This window comes from Arachis ipaensis, chromosome B2, assembly GCF_059453495.1.
Source record: "Arachis ipaensis isolate K30076 ecotype BB chromosome B2, ASM5945349v1, whole genome shotgun sequence".
NCBI classification, from domain to species: Eukaryota; Viridiplantae; Streptophyta; class Magnoliopsida; order Fabales; family Fabaceae; genus Arachis; species Arachis ipaensis.
Window position 1 is genome coordinate 44,598,234 of NC_142437.1, and position 23,459 is coordinate 44,621,692.

General features: G+C 35.9%; 1 protein-coding gene across 2 annotated transcripts; it reads left to right on the forward strand.

The window, feature by feature from the left end:
• Positions 1-7,377: 7,377 nt before the first annotated feature.
• LOC107625321 (pre-mRNA-processing factor 19) lies at positions 7,378-18,152 on the forward strand. 2 transcript variants are annotated; one of them, XM_016327938.3, is made up of 18 exons: positions 7,378-7,649; positions 7,768-7,853; positions 9,316-9,387; positions 9,535-9,597; positions 9,871-9,957; positions 11,039-11,183; positions 11,974-12,095; positions 12,289-12,405; positions 12,518-12,613; positions 12,689-12,748; positions 13,257-13,331; positions 15,601-15,705; positions 16,419-16,538; positions 16,620-16,697; positions 16,775-16,871; positions 16,958-17,009; positions 17,495-17,565; positions 17,661-18,152. In XM_016327938.3, exons 1-18 carry the CDS (start codon positions 7,637-7,639, stop codon positions 17,774-17,776), a joined length of 1,575 nt encoding a protein of 524 aa, XP_016183424.1. In that variant the 5' UTR covers positions 7,378-7,636; the 3' UTR covers positions 17,777-18,152. The 2 variants fall into 2 exon arrangements, with proteins under 2 accessions (XP_016183424.1, XP_088361538.1); XM_088505412.1 differs by having other exon boundaries at positions 7,455-7,649; positions 11,983-12,095.
• Positions 18,153-23,459: the final 5,307 nt, after the last annotated feature.

The following is a 23,459-nucleotide window of genomic DNA, read 5'->3' on the forward strand; positions in this document are numbered from 1 at the left end:
AAAAAATACCGATAATTACTTATATCGACAAAAGTCGAACTTGATAATAATATTATTATTATTATTTAAGCTCCATTATAATTAGAGCAAGTAAAATAAATAAATAACATAATAGTTAAATTATATTACCATTTATTTTACTTCGGGGTTCGAAGTCGACTTGTCAAAATAAAGCTAATCGCTTTAAAATATTATTTTAAGAAAAACTCGTGTTAGTGCAAAAATTAGAGTTGTTACATGTCAAGCCTTTTATGTTGAAAAAAGGGCCGAGCAAAATAGAGAAAAAAAAGAGGCTTGTTATTGACTATAAGCCACTTAATGTCTTTTTGTAAGATGATAAATTTCCTCTACCAAGAATCTTAGTCATTATATAAAGATTAAGTACAGCAAAAAATATTCAGCAAATTTGACCTAAAGGCTGGTTTTTGACAAATCGGGCTCCACGCTGAAGATAGATACAAAATAGCATTTTGTATCCCTGAGGCCCAATATCAATGGATAGTAATGTCGTTCGGACTCAAAGTAGCCCCATCCCTCTTCCAAAAGGCAATGACCAAGATCTTTGAGCCCATTCTACATTCCACACTTATTTACATTGATGACATCCTACTGTTCTCAAAGGACAATGAAGCTCATAAGGTGCTCCTAGCCCAATTCACTCAAATTGTTAAAAATTAGGGAATCATACTATCATAAAAAAAGAGCTCTCTTGCTAAAACAAAAATTGAGTTCCACAAGATGGTTTTCGAAGATGGATTTTTTCAGCCAGAGGATTATATTGCCAAGGAGTTAATCCATTTTTCTGACGAAACATGACGGTCAAACAAGTCCAACAATTCTTGAGAATTGTAAACTACATCAGAGACTTTATTCTAGATGTGACTAGACACATCAACCAACTATCAAAATTCTTGAAAAAGAAACCCCCACCATGGGACTTGAACAAACCACAGCTGTTAAAACCCTGAAGAAGATAGCACAAGACCCTCCTCTTCTAAAGATTCCTAGCACAGGAAAAAGGATATTTCAGACAGATGCTAGTGATGAATTCTGGGGAGCCGTGTTACTTGAAGAAATTGATGGGATAAGACACTATTGTGCGCATGTTAGTGGAAAGTTCAAATAATCAGAGAAACACTACCATGCCACTTACAAAGAAATCCTTGCTGTCAAACGCGGGATAGAAAATTTCAATTTTCACCTCAGTTCTTATCATTTCACTGTGGAGATGGATAACACCTCTTTCCCATCAATGCTGGAAATCAAGAAAAAGATTCAGCCAGACTCTTAGGCCGCGTTTATTTACAGAGACAGGATACTGAGACAGGGACACTGAGACACAAAATTGTGTTTGGGAGATGAGACATGGACAGAGATAATATATCCAGAGACACTGAATTAGTGTATTTTGTGTCCATCCTGACAGGAAGGACACGGAGACACTAACAACGGACACAACTTATTTTTTATTTTTCTTTCATTATTCTTGTTAATTTTTCATAATTATATTTTTTATTGTTATATTTTTCATCTCAAATTTTTTGAATGAAAAAAATGAGAATAAATTTAATTTTCATAATTTGTTCTAGTTTATCACCAAACAGAATACAAGAACACAAAATTTTGTGTCTCTGTCCATCAATGTCTTGTCCTGTCCTGTCCTGTTCTTAGAAACAAATGCAGCCTTAGCTCTTGCGATGGAAAGATTGGTTTTCCTACTATAAATTCGAAGTAAAGCACATAAAGGGACACCAAAACACACTTACTAATTTCCTATCCAGACCTACCAAAGAACCAATTCCAAAACCAGTCCATTACATTTACACCATGAGTACACACAATCCTCCATACACCATTCCATTTCCTGATTGTCCTCTTCATAGAAGTCCATACAGAAGAAAGATTGGCCCTTTTCCCCTCAAAGCAAAACCGCAGACTAAGTTTCAGATAGATTGCGTAGCCAGACAAACCCTGTTCTACTGGTTACAGCAGCTTCTTATCATAACTCAGATCCATCCAAACCAAAAGTACTTCAACATGGATACCCCTTTTTGCACTATTCCAATAATCCAAGGACTTATACCAGAAGAAATAATGTGGTATATCTGGGCTCTATCCTCCATATACACCTGTGCCATCATATTGCCATGGTGCACGGAATTGTGATCACACTTTTCACAACTCCGGTACAACTAACCAGCAAGTGCACTGGGTCATCCAAGTAATAAAACCTTACGCGAGTAAGGGTCGATCCCACGGAGATTGCCGGCTTGAAGCAAGCTATGGTCATCCTGTAAATCTTAGTCAGGCGGATTCAATTGGTTATGAGTTTTGATAATTGAAAGATAAATAAAACGTAAATTAAAATAAAGATACTTATGTAATTCATTGGTGGAAATTTCAGATAAGCATTTGGAGATGCTTTGTTGCTTCTGAACCTCTGCTTTCCTATTGTCTTCATCCAATCATGTGTGCTCCCTTCCATGGCAAGTTGTATGTTGGTGGATTACCGTTGTCAATGGCTACCATCTGTCCTCTCAGTGAAAATGGTCCAGGCACGGCTTCTGTACGGCTAATCATCTGTCAGATCTCTCGTCTTGGATGAAAAATACCAGGCACAGCTACCGCACGGCTAATCATCTATCGGTTCTCACTTGTGTCGGAATAGGATCTCTCTATCCTTTTGCACACTGTCACTGCGCCCAACATTCGTGAGTTTGAAGCTCGTTTGTTCTAGCTTTTACCGCGAAGGTTCTAATCTCTGTGAGTTCGACTGCTCTGTTGTCAGGAGATGCAAGTCAAAGTCACAAACCAGAGGCCTAAGAGATTATACTCCAGCTGTCGTCCAATGACTACGTTGAACATCATGTAGACCGCTTGTGGTTGTTAGGCACGCGGATCTTGGCTAAGCGAGTGATGAAGATAGTGGGTGATTGTCACGGGTCACCCCTTTATTCTGACTTAACTGAATTAAGAACGAGAGTATATCTTGGAGAAGAGAGATGCGTGAATTGAAAGAGAAACAATAGTACTTTCCTTAATCTATGAGGTGTAGAAACTCCACCGTAGAAAATACATAAGAGAAAAATGTCTTGGCATGGCCATGTGGCCAGCCTCCAAATGTGATAAAATGGCATAAGATCTTCTAAATACAATAGGAAAGACTAGTATTTATACTAAACTAGTTACTAAGGATTACAGAAATTGAGTAACTAAGTGTGCAGAGAGTGCAGAAATCCACTTCCAGGGCCTACTTGGTGTGTGCTTGGGCTGAGCATTGAGCTTTACACGTGCATAGGCCTTTTCTGGAGTTAAACGCCAGCTTGGATGCCAGTTTGGGTGTTTAACTCCAATTCAGGTGCCAGTTCCGGCGTTTTACGCTAGAAAAGGTCTCTAGCTGGCGTTGAACGCCAGTTTGGACCATCAAATTTCGGGCAAAGTATGGACTATTATATATTGCTGGAAAGCCCAAGATGTTAGCTTTCCAGCCCAATTGAGAACGCGCTAGTTGCACTTTTTTAGCTCCAGAAAAACACGTTTGAGTGCAGAGAGGTCAGAATCCAACAGCATCTGTAGTCCTTTCTCAGCCTCTGAATCAGATTTTTGCTCAGGTCCCTCAATTTCAGCAAAAAAATACCTGAAATTATAGAAAAATACACAAACTCATAGTAAAGTCCAGAAATGTGATTTTTTCATAAAAACTAATAAAAATATAATAAAAAGTAACTAAAACATACTAAAAACTATGTAAAAATAATGCCAAAAAGCATATAAATTATCCGCTCATCACAACACCAAACTTAAATTGTTGCTTGTCCCCAAGCAACCAAAAATAAAATAAGATAAAAAGAAGAGAAAATACAATAAATTTCAAAAATATCAATAAAGATTAGTTTTAATTAGATGAGCGAGACTAGTAGCTTTTTGCCTCTGAATAGTTTTGGCATCTCTCTATCCATTGGAGTTCAGAATTGTTGGCCTCTTTAGGAACTCAGAAATACAGATAATGTTATTGATTTTCCTAGTTAAGTTCTTTTTTATTCTTGAACACAGCTACTTTATGAGTTTTGGCCGTGACCTTTAGCATTTTGTTTTCCAGTATTACCACCGGATACATAAATGCCACGGACACATAACTGGGTGAACCTTTTCAGATTGTGACTCAGCTTTGCTAGAGTCCCCAGTTAGAGGTGCCCAGAGTTCTTAAGCACACTTTTTTGCTTTGGATCACGACTTTAACCACTCAGTCCCAAGCTTTTCACTTGGACCTTCATGACACAAGCACATGGTTAGGGACAGCTTGATTTAGCCGCTTAGGCCAAGATTTTATTCCTTTTGGGCCCTCCTATCCATTTATGCTCAAACCCTTGGATCCTCTTTACCCTTGCCTTTTAGTTTAAAGGGTTACTGGCTTTTTCTGCTTGCTTTTTTTTTTTGCAAGCTTTTTGTTTTTCACTGCTTTTTCTTGCTTCAAGAATCAATTTTATGATTTTTCAGATCACCAATAACATGTATCCTTTTTCATTATTCTTTCAAGAGTCAACTTTTCTTAATTCCAATTTCAAACATGCACTGTTTAAGCATACATTCAGAAAGCAAGAAGTATTACCACCACATCAAAATAATTAAACTAATTTCAAGATAAATTTCGAAATTATGCACTTATTGTTCTTTTGCAAATAAAAGCATTTTTTTCATTTAAGAAAGGTGAGCGATTCATGGAATCATTCATAACTTTAAGACATAGACACTAGAAACTAACGATCATGTAATAAAGACACAAATATAGACAAAACATAAAGCATAGAAACAAAAAATAGAAAAATAAGAACAAGAAAATTAAAGAACAGGTCCACCTTAGTGACGGCGGCTAGCTCTTCCTCTTGAAGATCCTATAGAGTGCTTGAACTCCTCAATATCTCTTCCTTGCCTTTGTTGCTCTTCCCTCATGGATCTTTGGTCCTCTCTGATTTCATGGAGGATAATGGAGTGCTCTTGGTGCTCCATCCTTAGTTGCTCCATGTTGGAACTCAAATCTCCTAAAGAGGTGTTGGGTTGCTCCCAATAGCTTTGTGGTGGAAATTGTATCCCTTAAGGCATCTCAGAGATTTTTTGATGAAGAATTTCCTCATGCTCTTGTTGAGGTCCATGAGTGGGCTCTCTTGTTTGCTCCATCCTCTTTCTAGTGATGAGCTTTTGAGATGAATCTCTCCATCTCCCATGACTCGAAGTTGGAAGCAACTGCCTTCCCTTTCCTCTTTCTAGAGGTTTCTCCGGCCTTAGGTGCCATTAATGGTTATGGAAAAACAAAAAGCAGAGCTTTTTTCCACACCAAACTTAAAAGGTTTGCTCGTCCACAAAAAGCATCTGCAGTCATTTCTCAACCTCTGAATCAGATTTTTGCTCAGGTCCCTCAATTTCAGCCAAAAAATACATAAAATTACAGAAAAGCACACAAACTCATAGTAAAGTCCAGAAATGTGATTTTTTCATAAAAATAATAAAAATATAATAAAAAGTAACTAAAACATACTAAAAACTATGTAAAAACAATGCCAAAAAGCGTATAAATTATCCGCTCATCTTGCCATTTTTTCCCCGTATACCATATCTTGTGTAATAGCACTCAAGCACAATCCCATTTGGTCCGATTATTCTCTTTGTATGCTCTACTTGATGGATGGAGAGGAATGTTATACAACATGCTTGACCGACATCAACTACGGGATAAACCTTCTCAGGCAAAACGAAAATTCTGTTGTTTTGTCACCTTACAGAGAAGTTACTTCACTGGTGGCAATCCACACACCATGAACAAGATTGATATTGTTGAATACTCTACTATGTGGGCTACAGATGAAAAGACAGCCTTGAATGCCTTGGCCAAATACCTCTGTCAACTTTGGCAACCTGGGATGTATGGAGAAAGAGATGTAGTCGAAGGACTCCCATTCAGAACAGATGTCCCGGCATTACACTCCAAGAGTTCCAGTCCAGATTCATAACCTCAAGAATAATAAATCAATTTGGACAATACTCTTTTTATGCTCCAAGAGATCAGCCTAGCACGTCCAGGCGTATCCCAACAACAAACAGAAATTCTGATGAAGATCTGAATTATGAAGATCTAAGTGGAAGAGTATATGCCTTACCACCAAGCCTAACTAGAATTGATGCAGGGATACCCAATGACACTGAATGCTCGTATTCAAACCCATATGACCTGTATCTGTAAGATACCCAAGATCCTAATGAAGGAAACACTGAAGACCCGTTTACCTATTTACAAGACCCGGATATGGATCTTAGAGCGATCAATTTGGCCTTTGATGATACATCATCTTTTTCAGATGGTGACGAGACCCTTCCAGAAGACTATTTTAAGCCGTCCCTTTATTAAGACAATGTCCTCACTATGTATAATTATTGAGTGCACTAAAATAACGTGACCTCTGTCACTTGTCTAGCTAAAGTCAGAGAGAGATAAGGCTTATCCTTATCTTTCAGCTGGCATTGTATGATAGATTTGTTTAAATTCTGTAAGATATTGTCATCTGGAGACCTCTATAAAAGGAAGAACTCACCCCAATTGTAATCAGATCTCAAGAAACATTGTAATATATCCACTTTTTCTATCCCACAAAATGTTCTAAATCTCTCTTCTCTCTCTGAAAGCTTAGCTAGTGTTATTTCCTTCTTCCTTATCTAGTGTCTTTAAGTATGCTCTGAGCTTGCCTCTGTTTTCAGAGGATCTGACCAAAATATGGCATGGATAGGATTCATAGGAATTTCTCATAGTGAAAAAAGGACTCAATGTTATAATATCAAGTTTTGCTCGGACCCTTTAATCTCACTCGATGAAATGTTTGATAGAGTAATAGGAATAAGCATTCAAGATATTATAGTATTGATCTCCTGAAGTATGAATTTAGCAAAAAAATATCCTAAAGCATTGGTTAATAGGATGAAAGTCGAAAGTTTGATATTTTCAATACATTTTAAAATTTATATGATAAACTTTTTATGAAAGACTTTTGTTTTTAGACGTTTTGGAAGGAACACTTTTTATTTATTCATTTTTTGGTACTACCTTTATTATTATTATTATTATTTGGTATTTCTCTTTTTATTTATTTATTTTTTGGTTGTCCACGGTATTTTTTAATTTAACAGATTAAAGATTAATTTATTATGGATCTAAATTTCATTTAAAGGTTTATGGCCAATGAATTGCCATATGCAGAAAACAAAATTTAAATCTCCAATCTTTAAATAGATGAATAAACTAACCATCAGACCAATCTTAATTGGTTTAAATTTTAAAATGCCCACTGCACACACACTAAATAAAAGCCCAAACAAGACCCAAGGAATACTGCCAAATAAGCCCAATACTGTGGTGAGGCGGGTTTTCTTCGAATACCTTAAATTAGCTTGAAGCCTTGAAGCCCCCCGCCCTTCTTTTTTCTCTCTCCCGTATTCTGTTTCTCATTTTTTATAGTCTCCCTTAATCTGTTAGCGGAGTAGTTTTTTAGTTTTTACTTTTGCTCAAAACCACAAAACCCTAGCTCCCTCCGTCTCTCTCTGTCTCTCACTCTGTCACTCACTCACTCACTCACTCACTCGTGTTTTAACTATGAACTGCTCCAGTAATCTCCCTCCCTCTCTCTTCTATAATTCGATTGCTCTATGCTTCGTAGTTTTGTTCTCATTTATTTCCCCCTGATCTGACTTCTTATTGTTGTTGTTGTTGTTGTGCGGTTGCAGTTTCCGGCGAGGTGCCGGAAGACCCAGTGGTGTCTAAGAAATCCGGTCTTCTTTTTGAGAAGCGGTTAATTGAGACGCACATAGCGGTATTCTCTATCTTTCTCTATAGATGTTTTGCTGTTCAAATTATTGGAAGACACGATTTTATTTTTTAATTGTGGAGTAGTAGAAGGTGAATGCGGAGAAATGTTGTGAGTGAAATGGTATAGAAAGGTTCGCTCTTTCAAGTGGTTTTTGTTCAAGGGTTTGGTTGTAACTTGTGAAATTGAGGAGCTTCTGAAGTGAGAAATTGACTTGTTTATGTTTATATAGCCCATCTTCCCATGTGTCCAATATTTGCATTACTATTATACTTCGCTGTTGCATAAATTTCTATTTCTTTTTGTTGCTCTATTATTTACCTGCTGTTTTGTTTCTATTTTAATCTGATTTCTCATATGGAGCACAAAACTTTGTTGTTGTTGCGTATGTGGTCCTTTGCACGAAGAGTTGATGGGAATCCTTTTGAATTTGAATATCTTTTATTTTTTTTTAGTTTGTTTATTTGTTACATTTTTATTTTGTTCAGTTTGGGCAGCTAAACTTGATATGAACTTAAAAGAATAATCTGTTATATATTTCTTTTGATATAAGATGAAATTCATTCAGATGAAGAGAAGAATAATACAGGATAGAGGAGGACTAGAGTTCCTATAGAGAAGAGCAAAACAACCAAAAGAACCTTAAAGCATAGCTTTCCAATCTCTCAACATGTCTGAGAGGAAAAGTCATCTATAAAAATCATGAGTTTTATACCCAAATAGTAGCCAGGAATATAATCTTATCCCGTAAAACATGCTTGTTGGAAATTTGTCATTGAAGTGTGTGTGCATTGTTTTCTATCCAAGTACTCCAAATAGTGGTGTATGCTATACAGCACCATAAAGATTTTTCTATTTGCTTCTTTCCTACTTCCAAAACCAACAAATCTAATCAAAGCTAACTGATCTAAGGTTGCAGGGCACCCAACATTCCTCAAAGATTCCAAAGAAATTGTTCCATAAAGTACATCCCCAGGACAGCAGAATCAGATGTGAATTTGATTCTGAATTTTCCCTACAAATAACACGCCTGGGGAGAGCCTTTATTTTGCATTCAAACCTACAACATGTCATTGGTGTTAATCATATCATATATTATATATCTTTTATAACAAAATTTTGTTATGTAGATGACTTCACCAATTTTAAAAGGCTTTTGTTGTTTTCTTGTTTGATATAGGGGTTTTATTCTTGTATATTTTGATGCACTGTAGCTTTTTCTTTGCCTTTGTTCTGTCTATTATTGGAGAATAAGAGAAGTGGAGCATTTGCTTACACATTTACCCATTTAACATGTTTGAAGGTCCTTTCTGTTCTATATATGTTTTTGTTTATTCATTTGTAATTGGTTTTATTAGCTACTATAAATTTAGTTCTATTTCATATTGATGTTTTGTACACCATTCAATACATATATTACTAATTACATTACAACATTTAATTCAATTTTGTTTACATAATTGAGTAGGATTATGGAAAATGTCCAATAACTGGAGAACCCCTTACGTTGGATGATCTTGTACCAATCAAAACAGGCAAGGTATGTCATAATGCATTATTTGTTGTGTGCCTTACATTTTGATTCTGGAGTATAATATAGACTGAGCTACCCATGTTTGTTGTGTTATTTTCTTCAGAAGATATGACATGCTATGTGCTAATTAATTTACGATCATTTGTCATGCAGATAGTGAAGCCCAGACCAGTGCAGGCAGCTAGCATCCCTGGCATGCTTGGAATGTTCCAAAATGTATGGTTTTTAGGCTGCTGTGCATGCTATAAAGTTTGGTATATGATGACACTGCTTAAATGTTTGCTACATTTTTTGAAAATTTATTTTCTTTTTGCTCTACATTATTGTATTTGGAATTAAATGATGATTACTTTTAATTAAATTTTCAATTGATTAAATAAATAGAAATACATAGAGAAGTTTATTCTTATTTCAGAAAGAAATTATACGAGTGTCCAAAACAAGAATGCAGTCTTCTGAGAGTGACTGTTTATTTTATATAACCTACAGGAATGGGATGGGTTGATGCTATCTAATTTTGCATTGGAGCAACAATTGCACACAGCCAGGCAAGAGCTAAGTCATGCTTTATATCAGGTATGTATTGTCAAGTATTTGATTTATTTATTTATTTTAAGATTTGGTCATAAAATCTTGATAAACTTTACAGCATTCCCTTTACAATAAAAGACACTGGCATTGTTTAATATATGTAGCCAGTAGTAGAAAGAGATCTTGTTTTTGTTCTGTGCCAAAGTATGTTATTTATTTATTTTTTTTAACTTTTTACCCCAAATAATGACGAAGGTCGAATATAAAAGTAACTTCATGATGTTAAATTATAATGTGATGACAACTATGCTTTTGTACCATTTGAGAAGCATGTCTTGCATATGTAATGGTAACAGATTTTTCTGCTTATCTGTGAAATTGTTGTAGATATCTTTCAGAAACCAGTTTCTCAGTAAGGAAGCTGTTAGGGACTTGGGTATTATTGGGTGCTCAAAGTCCCATATCGAGTAGTATGGGATGCTTGATGTTGTATATAAGGAGAGTGGTTCTTCCCCCTTTATCAGCTAGCTTTTAAGGTGTGGTTTCCCACTTTCCTTAGATACTTAACAATGGTATCAAAGCGTGGTTGTTGGCGCCATGGAAAGGGCTACCTATAGGCTGGATTAAGGTGAATACTGAATACTGATAGCCGGCGCCATGGAAAGGGCTGCCTATAGGCTGGATTAAGGTGAGTACTGAATACTGATAGCCGATGGCAAAGTGGCTAACGTTGGCTACCGAATACTGATTAAGGTGTGGTTTCCCACTTTTAAAGTTCCACACCTTAAAAGCTAGCTGATAAGGGGGAAGAACCACTCTCCTTATATACAACATCAAGCATCCCATACTACTCGATGTGGGACTTTGAGCACCCCATAATACCCAAGTCCCTAACAGAAACCTTTTCTCTTTTAACTGCACCGAGTCTGAGTTGCCAGATGCAATTGCTGTTCAAGACTTCAAGTTATACTGTTATTTTGTTTGTCTGATCCAATAATTTTTTTTTGACAAAGTCTGATTTAATATTTTTAAATATGATATATCCATTAATTTTTTTGTTATATGATTTTGGTGAAATATATTCTGTTTCGAAATGTGGCTTATTTGTTATATTTTTAATCTGTAGCATGATGCTGCATGTCGAGTGATTGCAAGACTTAAAAAGGAACGAGATGAAGCTAGGTCATTGCTTGCAACAGCAGAAAGGCCATTCCCAGTGTCAGCGAATGCTATACCGGCAAATGTCTCTGGCTTGAGCAATGGGAAAAGAGGTTTTTCTTTTTTTATTCCTATGTTCTGTGTCTGAAAGTTTACATGATAGATTCATTGAGGTGTCATCCTTAGTCAAGAACTTGGAGTTTGGACTTTCGGTTACTCAGGAGTTTTGTCTTATATATCTTATTTTTATTTCTCAACTTCCCCTCCAAATAGAGAAATATTTCTATTGGACATAACCAGGAAATTTTAACCTCAGTGATTAAAGCTTCTGTTATTCTCAGCATCATTAACGTAATTAGCATGCTCCTTAGGATCATAGGCCTCTCCCTGCTGTGCCCTAAGTGTGTTCAGTGTTTTGTCTTCTGTATCGGGGTTCATCTCTTTCTACCCTTCCCTATTGCATATTCTGTTTTTTGTAAAGACTTTCTGTATCGATGGTGTTTTGGGTTTATCCTGTGCCATGGTGTATTTATTTGCAAAGAAATGCTGGAATTTGTAATGTCTCTTTTTCAACCTAGGCTTAACCTTGGATAGGAACTCTTTTGGCATCTCTTTGATGTCCTGTTGTTGGTCTGTTGCATGCTGTTCGTTTATCTGACATATAGAGAGACAGCATGTGATCTTGCATGGCTTAATAAATTACAATTTTGTTCTTTTTCTCTCCCCGCAAAAGTTGTGTGTTCATATTTTTTATTTGTTTTCTTCTCCTGAATGTCTTCTAGTAAAGTAATATAAGATTTCCTATAAAAAGGAATTCTATATCAAGGTTTTAGACAAAAAACTAAGCTTGGACACTACTTTATGGATCTCAATTACTAATTTAAATTACTTTCCACATTCAAGCTGCTGAAGATGATGAGATGGCACATGGTGGAAAGAAAATGCATCCTGGAATAACTTCTGCAATAATTTCTGAGCTAACTGACTGCAATGCTGCTCTTTCCCAGCAGAGGAAAAAGCGACAGGTATTCCTTGTGATGATATTGATACAGTGATCTCCTTAATGCCCTTGTTTCTGTTATTTGTTGGTATCCATTTCTGGTGTTAACTTTTGTAGTCCGGAGTTCCAAACTGGTGTTAACATACGATAAATCTGAGCTTATTTGTTGGACCCTTTCTTTTTGCACTTGCTTATGCATGTTCTTGGGTATATTTCAGATTTCTACAACATTGGCTCCTGTTGAATCTATAGAGGCTTATACCCAGATATCTAGCCACCCCTTCCACAAAACAAACAAACCGGGCATTACATCTCTTGACATCCTGTATTCTAAGGTATAGCATCTAAACTTTGTCAATCGGAATCATGCAACAAGGATGTTTTAACTTTTTTAACTATGCAACTACTGTGTACTGATCAAGGGTCATCTTATTACCTGGTTGACAGGACTTAATTGCAACTGGCGGTATTGATATGAATGCTGTTATTTTTGACAGACCATCAGGACAAATATTATCTACACTCAGTGGTCATTCTAAAAAGGTTTTACTTTTCTTGGGATTGGTTAATTATCTTATCTTCAAAATATATTAGCTGATTGTGTGTACTTTTTGGTAGGTAACCAGCGTAAAGTTTGTAGCTCAGGGCGAATCGTTATTAACCAGTTCAGCAGATAAGGTAATGTGCCGTCCCTTTTAATTCAAAGGTAATTGGGTTTCATACCTCTGGTTGATCACCTTTCTCAACCAAAGATAAGGTCCTTAGAGTCACAGACTGATGGAATGAATCAAGAGATCTCTAATTTTTTCCATGCATCTCTAAGATTTTGATTTTGCACAATATAGGAAATCCAAATGTGGGAAGTTGGATGTTAAATGTGGGAACACAAGGCGCTCGTGTTTTTTTCAGGCACTTTGTGCTTCATTGTGTTCTCAAGATGGAATTTTCTTTGTCTGCGAGTCTCATTTGGCTAATTGCTATGTTATTTGTGACCCAAGTTTCGAAATATGCTGACAGCTTTTAGGCTGCATAGAGAGATAATTATAGATCCAATTTGATCAAAGTAATATTCCTTGAACAGAACAATTAAAACCAAGATTTTCTGACTGTCAATCACTTTCTTTTTACATGTTAGCTATTTTCTTTATGCATTTTTCAGTTGTCATTAAATTTATTTTATTTGCAGACGGTTCGTGTGTGGCAAGGCTCGGAGGATGGTAACTATAACTGCAAACACATCCTGAGGGATCATACAGCTGAGGTAAACTAATCTAATGTTATATTTGTCCATACTTGGACAGTGTCCTGTGTTTTACCATCCCACTTTTTCTTCTTTAGGTTATTAAATTTTTCTGTAGAAACTTAATGGTATATTTTATATCTCTACCGTTGGTGTCAGGGTTGGTATTCAATGTTTTACCATATGCTTCGGTTTTCTATATTGAAATTGAGGCATAAATTTTTTGTGATTATAAATGAGTGTTGGGAGGAATGATTTGTGTTGAGTGATTACTGATGAGGGCATTCTATTATTATTTGTACAATTTAACAGATGCTGTGCTATTTGTCAATAGCAGAATGGCGGCTCATCACATTTTGCTGAAAATCTGATATACAGTTATAGTGGAACTATGTATAATATATATCATCAAATTTGAGTAAAAAAATGTCACGCTTAAAACCAAAAAAGACATAGGAGTAATAAATACAAGCATAAATTCATGAGAACATAATTTAAAGGCATCAAAAGGCAAAAAGCCATTAAGTCATGAACATAAAGATAAAGAACACAGCATAAATCATAAATCATAAACACAAACACAAACAGCCTAAAATCTAATAATCCTCTAATCGATTCCTCATCATTTTCTTCAATATAATCATATTATCCTCCTTGATCTCTAGTGGGGCATATCCTTCCTTCCTCCTCTTCTCTGCTTGAATTGTCCAACTCATCATCATCATCTTATTCTTCTGCTGTTTCAACAATATCTTCAAATTCTGGTTCTTATTCTTCATTTTCAATCGATTTTTTCTTTTCCCTTCTTACTCTTGGAAGCTTTGGAAGCTGCTGCATTGTTCTACCACCACCACTTGAAGGTTCTTTTCTTTTCCTAGATTGTTGCCTAGTGTTTGCTCTAGGCTCTCCTACTCCATATGGCCCTATACACACTTCCCCACTCCAGATCACCATCACCTTCAAACACCAAACCATTTCCTGCTGCATCTTCAACATGCCACTCATCACTCTCATCAATATCATTGAGTGAAACAGGGTCAATTTCATCCTAAAATTAATATCTTCCCTTTAGAGCTTGCTTATATTTAATGTATGTGTTAGTAATATAGGCTAGGCCTAATTTCCTATGAATTAAAATGATAAGAATGTTTATTACATGCACAAACATACTGCAATTATATTTGCAGCTGGATGCACTACATGTCAAGCTTAAGATCTTGATGGCTAGCTTTTGTAGGTTTGGAGCTGATTGTCCGTAGGACCTCCACCATTGAGCTATGATTCCAAAGAGTGCAATATAAGAAAAGTAGGTAAAAAATATGGGAAAAACTAAGCAACTAAGCTTATTCACTAATCTAGATCACAAACCAACATATTAAAATGGTTACATTACAGTAATTACTGTGTATGGGTTTGGAGAACCATTGTAAAGTGAGCATCCCTATTCAATTGCTTTGCCTGCAAAACTCCCACTTAGGCTGCAAAACTCCCACTTAAATCCTTCAAAGTAGCAGCTTCACTAATCTGGTCAAACGATTCCATCCAAATTCACTATCCCAAAAAAATATATCAAGTCCTCATCCACAGAACAAATGGAGTGGAATCTGCAATATCTTTTCACAGCTGGCAAACACATTTACCCATAAGATAGAAGTCTACCTGCCCTAAAAACATTACTTGAATCATGGAGTGGCTGTAGTATCCTCATTCTGCATGCTTAGTCTTGATATCTTTAATTTTTGAGAAGATTCAACAATAAGGTGTTTCCTAAGCAAACTATCTTTAATCATATAGATGATTTGATGGCTTTTCTTTTGTTTCCTGCTGTCACCGCCAGCAGTCAACCTCATTTTGGTTTACACTTCGTAGGATTGAAATGTATTTGGTCATTGTCCTGGAAATCTTATTCCTGTTACTGCTTTTAAGGAATTAAAAGTTAAATCAAACTGGATCATAGCCTGATTTCCCAATGAATTGCTAATTAATATTTTGGGGCTTTATTTGGTTAGTACATTGTGTTTCAAATAGCATGACTGGTTAACTGACTGAACCATGTGATATCCCATCTGTTTGATTTATGGTCCAATAATGGATATTGTTTCTCTATAGTTGGTCTTGTTTTCAGTTGCCTCATTCCACTTGATTGCCCAAGCTTTATTCTGATTTTCTGTAGTCTGATATGATGTATCTTTATGTTACGATTGTTATCTTTCGGAGGTTCATTAGTCTTGTATAATCACTCCATGCCATGCAAGAGTAATTTGCGATCCCAATATGTTGATATATTCAGGTACAAGCTGTCACTGTCCATGCCACCAATAACTACTTTGTGACTGCTTCACTTGATGGCACTTGGTGCTTTTATGATCTGTCTTCAGGAACATGTCTGACTCAGGTTTGTTCTCTTCCCTTCTGTGTGCTTGTTTATAGGCAGTGAAAAAAGGAAAGAAATTTGCATTCATTGTAAACTTTTAAGGCCTGTTTGGTTTGTGTATTTATGTTCTGTTTTCACTCAAGTGTTTCCTATTTTCATAATTTTGTAGAGAAAAATAAGAAAATGGAACGAAAACCAAACTGGCCGTTAAGTTCTGTTTTGTTGCTTACAATAGTATGCTATGTAAAGCAGATTTTTGGAATTATGTAGTTCAAAAAGAACTAAACAAAAGTTTATTTGGTAACAACTATAATAATATGAGCTGATTCTATGGAAATAATCCTAAGCAATTTTAATAACTTATCGTTATAAGCAGAAGTTGAGTATTTCAAATTAACCCCAAATATCAATTGATAAAGAATACACTCATTTCATATCCCTTTTAATCATTTTATCTTGCAAAAGTAATTTTTTCATATGCAAACAAAACATGTCATCTTAAGATCACTTTTCAACCAAATGATCAAACAATTCTCATCTAATTTATTATATAAAGACTAAAGAGATTATACAAATAAGCCATTATTGAGTAAGTCTAATCTTTCAGCTTTCCCAAACACACCCCATAATTTGGTCATTATTTCTTATAAGCATGAACTTTTGAACATAATAAATTAAAATGTAATATTTTAGTACTCTATGATTTCTGAATACAATGATTTTTTTTTCTCTAGGTTGCAGACACTTCAGGTTCTTCTGAAGGCTATACTTCTGCAGCTTTTCATCCTGATGGGCTCATTATTGGAACTGGCACCACAGATGCTCTTGTTAAGATCTGGGATGTAAAAAATCAGGTAATGCATTTTTCTTGGCTATTGTATTTCAATTTTAATATTCATCACTAGCCTATGTTTTGTGCGTTTTTTTGGTTGCAGTCAAATGTTGCTAAATTTGATGGACATACAGGATCAGTAACTGCCATATCCTTCTCTGAGAATGGGTACTTCCTTGCGGTATGTGAGACAATGTAACCAGTAAAAGTGGGGTGATTGTTTTATATAGGTATTCTTATGATATTTAAATTTTACAGACTGCAGCTCATGATGGTGTAAAGCTTTGGGATCTACGCAAATTAAAGAACTTCCGAAATTTTGCTCCGTATGACTCAGAAACTCCGACAAACTCAGGTATTTTATTTCCCCATTATTGACATTTACCATATACCGGCCAAGATGTCCCAGTTTTAAAAGTTTGTCTACTCTGTATCTTGCAGTTGAGTTCGATCACAGTGGATCTTACCTTGCAGTTGCAGGCTCTGATATCAGGTGAGAAGTACTGTAATCCGTGTGTTTCTGTATTTTCTCCTTTCTTCTCTTCCCTCTGTGTTAACGTGCATAGGGAAAACAGCTTAGTACAATGCCATGTGGTGCCCAGGTAGAGTTGGGCCCTTTCTGAGTACTGATTTAATTGTTGAATATGAAAGAGCCTTTTCTATTTAGTTATTATTAATACCAATTTTGGTTAGTCTTCTGTACTCTTTTTCACATGCATTCAAACCAACAAATGGATGTTCTGTACTTGGGGAAATTTAGGGGGTTTATCTGAATTCTGAAACTATAGTATTTATAGTTACTGTCATCATTGGTCTGGGTTTAATAGCAAATAGTAACTAGCATTGAATGCTAGCCATGTCTGTAATTAAATTTCTCTGACCTATGTTCATATTTGAATTATTGCTTAGAGGTAAGAAAATTTGTCATCTCTTGATTTTTCCCCTCAACTTATTTTTAGTGCCTGTTAACGCATGCAGGATTTACCAAGTCGCAAATGTGAAATCTGAATGGAACTGTATCAAAACTTTCCCAGATTTATCTGGAACAGGTTTTCCGTCTGTTCTTGTCTATTTTCCTTTAAAATGTAGTCTGCTAGTGTTTTAACAGTTGCTAATCCGTTACTTGCCATTTTTTTCTTCCCAGGGAAAGTCACCTGTGTAAAATTTGGTCCAGATTCAAAATACATAGCAGTGGGGTCAATGGATCGGAATCTTCGAATATTTGGCCAACCTAGTGAAGATACTCCAACCGAGTCGTAAGCTGCTGTGGTGACCACAGCCCGAATTGTATTTAGTTCATGAGTGACAGTTGCTGCATGCTATTGATGCCTTGGTCTAATTGCATGGATGAGAAAAATTGTATCAGTTTTTACTTTTTGAGCTTTAGTGTTGGTCCTTGATATGCCCATATGGGGGTATGGGATGGGGCAAATGTAGTTTCAGGCTTGATGCACCAACATTACCTCTGCCTTGCCCTGGAATACCTAGAGGACTAAGTTGCAATTTTTGCCATGTCATCGAAACCTAATGCATATGTTGAATATTGGGTTAATGGTCAAATTGGTCCCAAAAGATCGCACGATTGTCATTTTCGTTCCCGAATAATTTTTTTTTAATCAAAATTAGTCTCTGAGCATTTGTCGTTCTGTTTTTGTACTAACAGTTTTTGTCCTTAACGGTTTTCTTTCTCACACACCAAAAACCAACTCTCTCTCTCTCTCTCTCTCAGTTACTACTACTGCTCTTTTATATCAAAACACCAATTTACATCCCAAAAAAAAAGTTTGAAGAAAAAACCTCACCAACCAACTCATCCTCTTACTCGTCTTCAATGGCAAAACAACCGTCACATCATCCACCATTCGTCGAAAATATCTTATTATAACCCTCTATTTTCTCTGCCAATTGAGGGTTTCGATTTCCTAATGCATGATTGGTGTTGCATTTTGGTAAATTGAACAACCGGTGGTGCCACAAGAAGGCGTCGGTGTTGTTGCTTCAGACTTTCTTTGACACTTGCAAACATGTCTTCTCTTCTGTCGCACCTTTGGTTCCTCTGCCGCACCCTTCCCTAAACAAAACAAAAATTTCAGATGAAAATAGAGCAACTACCCCATCACAAAAACCCTAACCCACCAAAACAACAAAAAATTCAACCCTAACACCAGTCATAGTTGTAAGAACTAAATCGGTGATCAAACCGGTCAGGTTATTGATTTACTGGTTTATTGGTTTAATTGATAAATTACTGGTTGAATCGATAAAATTGGTTTCACCTAAATAAAAAATATAATAACAATTACAAAATACAAGTTCACATCAATTGTTCAATGTTGGGAGCATAACCTATTTCCAATAGTTCAATTCAAAGGGTTCCTGTTAGACAAGACAAAAGCAACCATATATAGATTCACTAAAATCTGTTTTGGACATAAAACCAGTTTTGCCGACATGTTTTCAAGCCTAAATTTGCCGAATGATTTAAATTATGAGCAAGAGAAGGAAGAGGCATGATGCGTGGCCTAAAGCGGGTTAGGAATTTTTCCCAAATAGAATTAGCGTTGCAAGTATAGTTCCAAACTAACAATCGACCAACATCAAAGTTTAATTTCAAATAAAAATAACCGACAATAATTAAACCTCGAGTCGTTTTTCTCGGACAATGCAATTAAGATGTCACACTTTTGGTTGTGAGGAAAATGGAGTTTTGAATCAAGAAACGAAAAATTAAAGGAACTAAGAAATAAAAGAACTAACGAATGATCACAAAGGATATTAATGTAATTAAAAAGGAAACTATATCAAAACTAGTGAAAATGCTATAAATGCATAAAAGAGCCTTGACTTGGGAATGAGAATTAAGGAATCCTATGATCATCATAACCACAACTATGACAACTAAGATGAGTCAATCTCACTTCGTCAACCCCTAACATCGAGGAGTAAGTCAAGCAAGCATAATTGACCTTGATCCATAAGTGCTAGCTAAATTGCTAATTACTTAGTAAAAAGCTAGCATCAATGGAAACAAGAGCCAACTAACTATCTAAGAATTACCACTAAATTTCGGACATTATGACTCTAGTATCCTAGGAACTCATTTTCTAAGTCAAGGTGTGAAAATCTACTCAAATTTACCAGGTGACATTTTCACAAACACTTGGTGGGTATAAAAGCAAAACATAAGAAATTGAAAGAAAAATGAAAACTATAACCAAACTATTCACAAAATCAACAATAAACATTCAATCAAATAAATAGAAATCATAAAACACCAAATTCATAAGCAAAAGATTCAAGAAATCAAAATTGCATATATTAACAAGTAACTTGAACTAAAAGCAAAATGTAGCAAAAGTAATGTAATTAAAGAGGAAATTAAGAAGTACTTACAATAAAGATGAACAAAATCTATTATCAAAACTTAGCTATAAATTACTACAATGAAAATTTAAGTAACCCTAATAGAGAATTTTTCTACTCTACCCTACTCCTACTCCTAATGCATTTTCTAATGTCTAAGTGAGCTCCCTAAAACTAATCCTAAGCTAATGCTTTGATATGTGGTGGTGGTGGTGATGTCCCCTTCATATAGCACCTCAAACCAGCTTCAGCACTCTCAAAATTGGGCCAAGAAGCCCAAAAATCGCGAGCCACGTGACATTTTAATGAAGTCACGCGTTGGAACTTGTGTTTACGCACAAATGTGTGCGTACGCACACTTGCCGATTTTTCCACTTATGCGTACGCACAGCGCACACTTAGCTGTGTGCTTCTCCTCTGTTTTCTTCATGTGTTCTCCCTTTTTGTATGCTTCCTTCCACTTTTGCCTAGCCATTCATTCCTCTAGGACCTGAAATCACTCACAAAATAAATCACGGCATCGAATGGATAAAAGTGAAATTAAATTTCTCAATTTAAGTATAAAAACACATGTTTTCACATTTAGGTCAAATCTAGAGAGAAATCATAAAAGTATGCTATTTTAGTGATTAAGTGAGTTTATGTGATGAAATCCGTCCAATTTATGCCAAAATTTATCGTCAAATATGGACTCATCAAGGCACATCACTAAGGCAATCTAAATCAACATCATCCAAACCACAGAATAACTTTTGTAGAAAGACTCTGCTTCTCGACTTAGAACCTCTGGATCAGTTTCTCACACTCCATCCTTGAGAAAAAGGCCATGAATCTTATTATGCTTCCTTTACACAAGAATTTGAACTTGAAAGAATCTTGTATTCCTAGGAGCTCTTTTTGCACTAGTGTATTATTATAATCATCAAGCAACTGTTGCTCTTTCTGACACAAATAAATGCTATCCACCATTTCCAAACGCTTTTGTAAATAATTAATCTGCCGCTCTAATTCACATTTCTTAACAAAAATATTACCAAACACCTTCGAGTTAAACTCTAATGAATTCTTCTGCACTTCTGAAATTTTGCCATGAATCCTTTTATTACTAAACCACCATGACTGATTCACAATATCCTTATACCCGGGATGAGTAGCTCAAGCAGCAACAAATTGAAAAGGTCGATTCCCTTTAGGCTGAGGACGACCTTTACAACGCACCAGAATAGGGCAATGATAACACTGAAGCCTATTTAAAACTTCTGCATAAGCCTCTGGAAAGATAGATAACCAACCACTATTTATACAGACTCGGTCAAGCTTTTTTGCCACGTCAACATAATTTTTCACCCTCCTGTACCAAAAAAACCGTCTCCTAATAGTCTTCAAATCAAACAAATCACTATCACCTAATGAAGTAGCAAACCTGTCTGCTCTTTGATGAGAAAATTGACAGTCCTTAGATTCATGAGTAAATATGACTTCATTAAAATTACCAAGAACAATCCAAAATCCTTGAAAAACTATGGATTGTGCAACAAGATAATCCAAAGGAGAACCCTTTTATTAAATTGAGGGCTACCATAAATACCACTACACCTCCAAATTAAATTATCAAATTGAACCTCAACAGTAACACTGATAAACCACTATTTTATGGTTTATCTTGTGTTCAATTGAGTGGTTTTTATCAAGTCTTTGCACACTTATTCATACAAATTGCATGATTTTATAATTCCTTCCTAATTCTGTTCTATGATTGAAAACTTGCTTCCTAAGCCTTTAAATTGTGTATTTTAATCCCCCTTTATACCATTCGATGTCGTGATCTGTGTGTTAAGTATTTTCAGGCTTTACAGGGTAGGAATGGCTTAGAGGATGGAAAGGAAGCTTGCAAAAATGGAAGGAATACAAGAAACAAAGGATATAACCAGCGAGGAGTGACGCGCACGCATGGCTCACGCATGCGCGTGAATTGGAGTTTGCACAACGACGCGTGCGCGTACCTGACGCGTACGCGTGACACGCGAAGATGACCAATGACGCATACGCATGACTGACACGTACGCGTGACATGCGCTATCTGCAGAAATCGCAGAAAACACTGGGGCGATTTTGGGTTGAGTTTGGACCCAGTTTTCGACCCAGAAACGCATATTAAAGTTAGGGGACATGCAGAGACTCAACATACATTCATTCACTTCTCATTATTCAGGATTTTAGGTTTTAGATGTAGTTTTCTAGAGAGAGAGGCTCTCTCCTCTCTCTAGGTTTTAGGATTCCTAGTTTTATGCTTTTGAGTTGGATATTGAGAAGAGTTACTACCTCCGTTGAAGTCTTTATCATTCTAGTTTGTTTCCTATTCCTTTACTCTTTTTATTCCTCATTTACTTTGTTTAGAGTTATATGGATACCTTCGATTTTGGAATTAATTGATGCAAAGATACTTTTTTATTTAATTTCATTATTTCTTGATTATTTTCAATTGAGTCCAATTATCATGTCTTCTTTCTACTCCCTTTACATGTATGCGAAATTGGCATCCATGTCAATGGAGTAGGCTTCTAACTTGGCTTTGGAGTTGATTAATATTTGGAGACCCTTGAGTTGGAAGATTCAAGAGTTAATTTGTAATTGGGAGTTGTTGGCTGGTTCTCTGGCCACTAACGCTAATCCTTCCCAAGGGAGAGGATTAGGACTTGTGAATAGAAGTTGGCTCACTACTTGACTTTCCTTTATTCGGTAAGGGTTAACTAAGTAGAAATAACAACCTATTACTATTAATCTTGGGAAATCCAACAAGGATAGAATTTCCAATTAATTTTCTCCCAATCAAGGCTTTTTATTTTAATTACATAAAACCTCTTATTAATTTTCATTGCTTTAATTTATAATCATTTATTTTTCCATTCCTCATTCAAAAATTTCTCAGAAAATTCATAACCAATAACAAGAACACTTCCCTGCAATTCCTTGAGAGACGACCCGAGGTTTAAATACTTCGGTTTATTTTATTGGGTTTGCTTTAATGACAACCAAGTTTTTGTATGAAAGGATTCTTTGTTGGTTTAGAAACTATACTTTCAACGAGATTTTATTTGTGAAATTCTTTACTAGCGAAAATTCGTTTGTCAAACACCTTGATCAAAAGCATCGATGACCTTATAACAAATACCTTGCATAGAGGATAGAAACCAAATACTCCCCTTATGCCCCTCTGCTTCCACTATACCAATAGAGTGATACCCCAACCTTTCCTAGAACAATTTTAAATGCCAAAAAGGGGAGTGAGTTTCAACCACAATAAAGAAAACAGGAATAAATTTTCTAACAAGTTCCTTACAATGTACCTGGGCTAACTTATTAGAAGCACCCCTAATATTCCAAATAATCATATTTTAAACTATCTATAAATAATAGGGACAGAATGAATTAGAACATAATACTCTAAATAGAATCACCAACCTTAATAGGTGGTTTGTCTTGCGGTGCTGGCACACTCTGATCCTTAATAATTGTCATCCTCGGACCCCAAACGCTGCACCCGCCATGCTTCCATCTACTAAGGTTCCCTCCGTTGCGC

What these genes read in the sequence shown, in the direction of transcription:
- LOC107625321 (XM_016327938.3), top strand. An exon ending in CTTGAGCAATGGGAAAAGAG is followed by an intron (nt 11,184 to 11,973) that starts GTTTTTCTTTTT and finishes TCCACATTCAAG; the next exon opens with CTGCTGAAGATGATGAGATG. An exon ending in GTTGCAGGCTCTGATATCAG is followed by an intron (nt 17,010 to 17,494) that starts GTGAGAAGTACT and finishes TAACGCATGCAG; the next exon opens with GATTTACCAAGTCGCAAATG.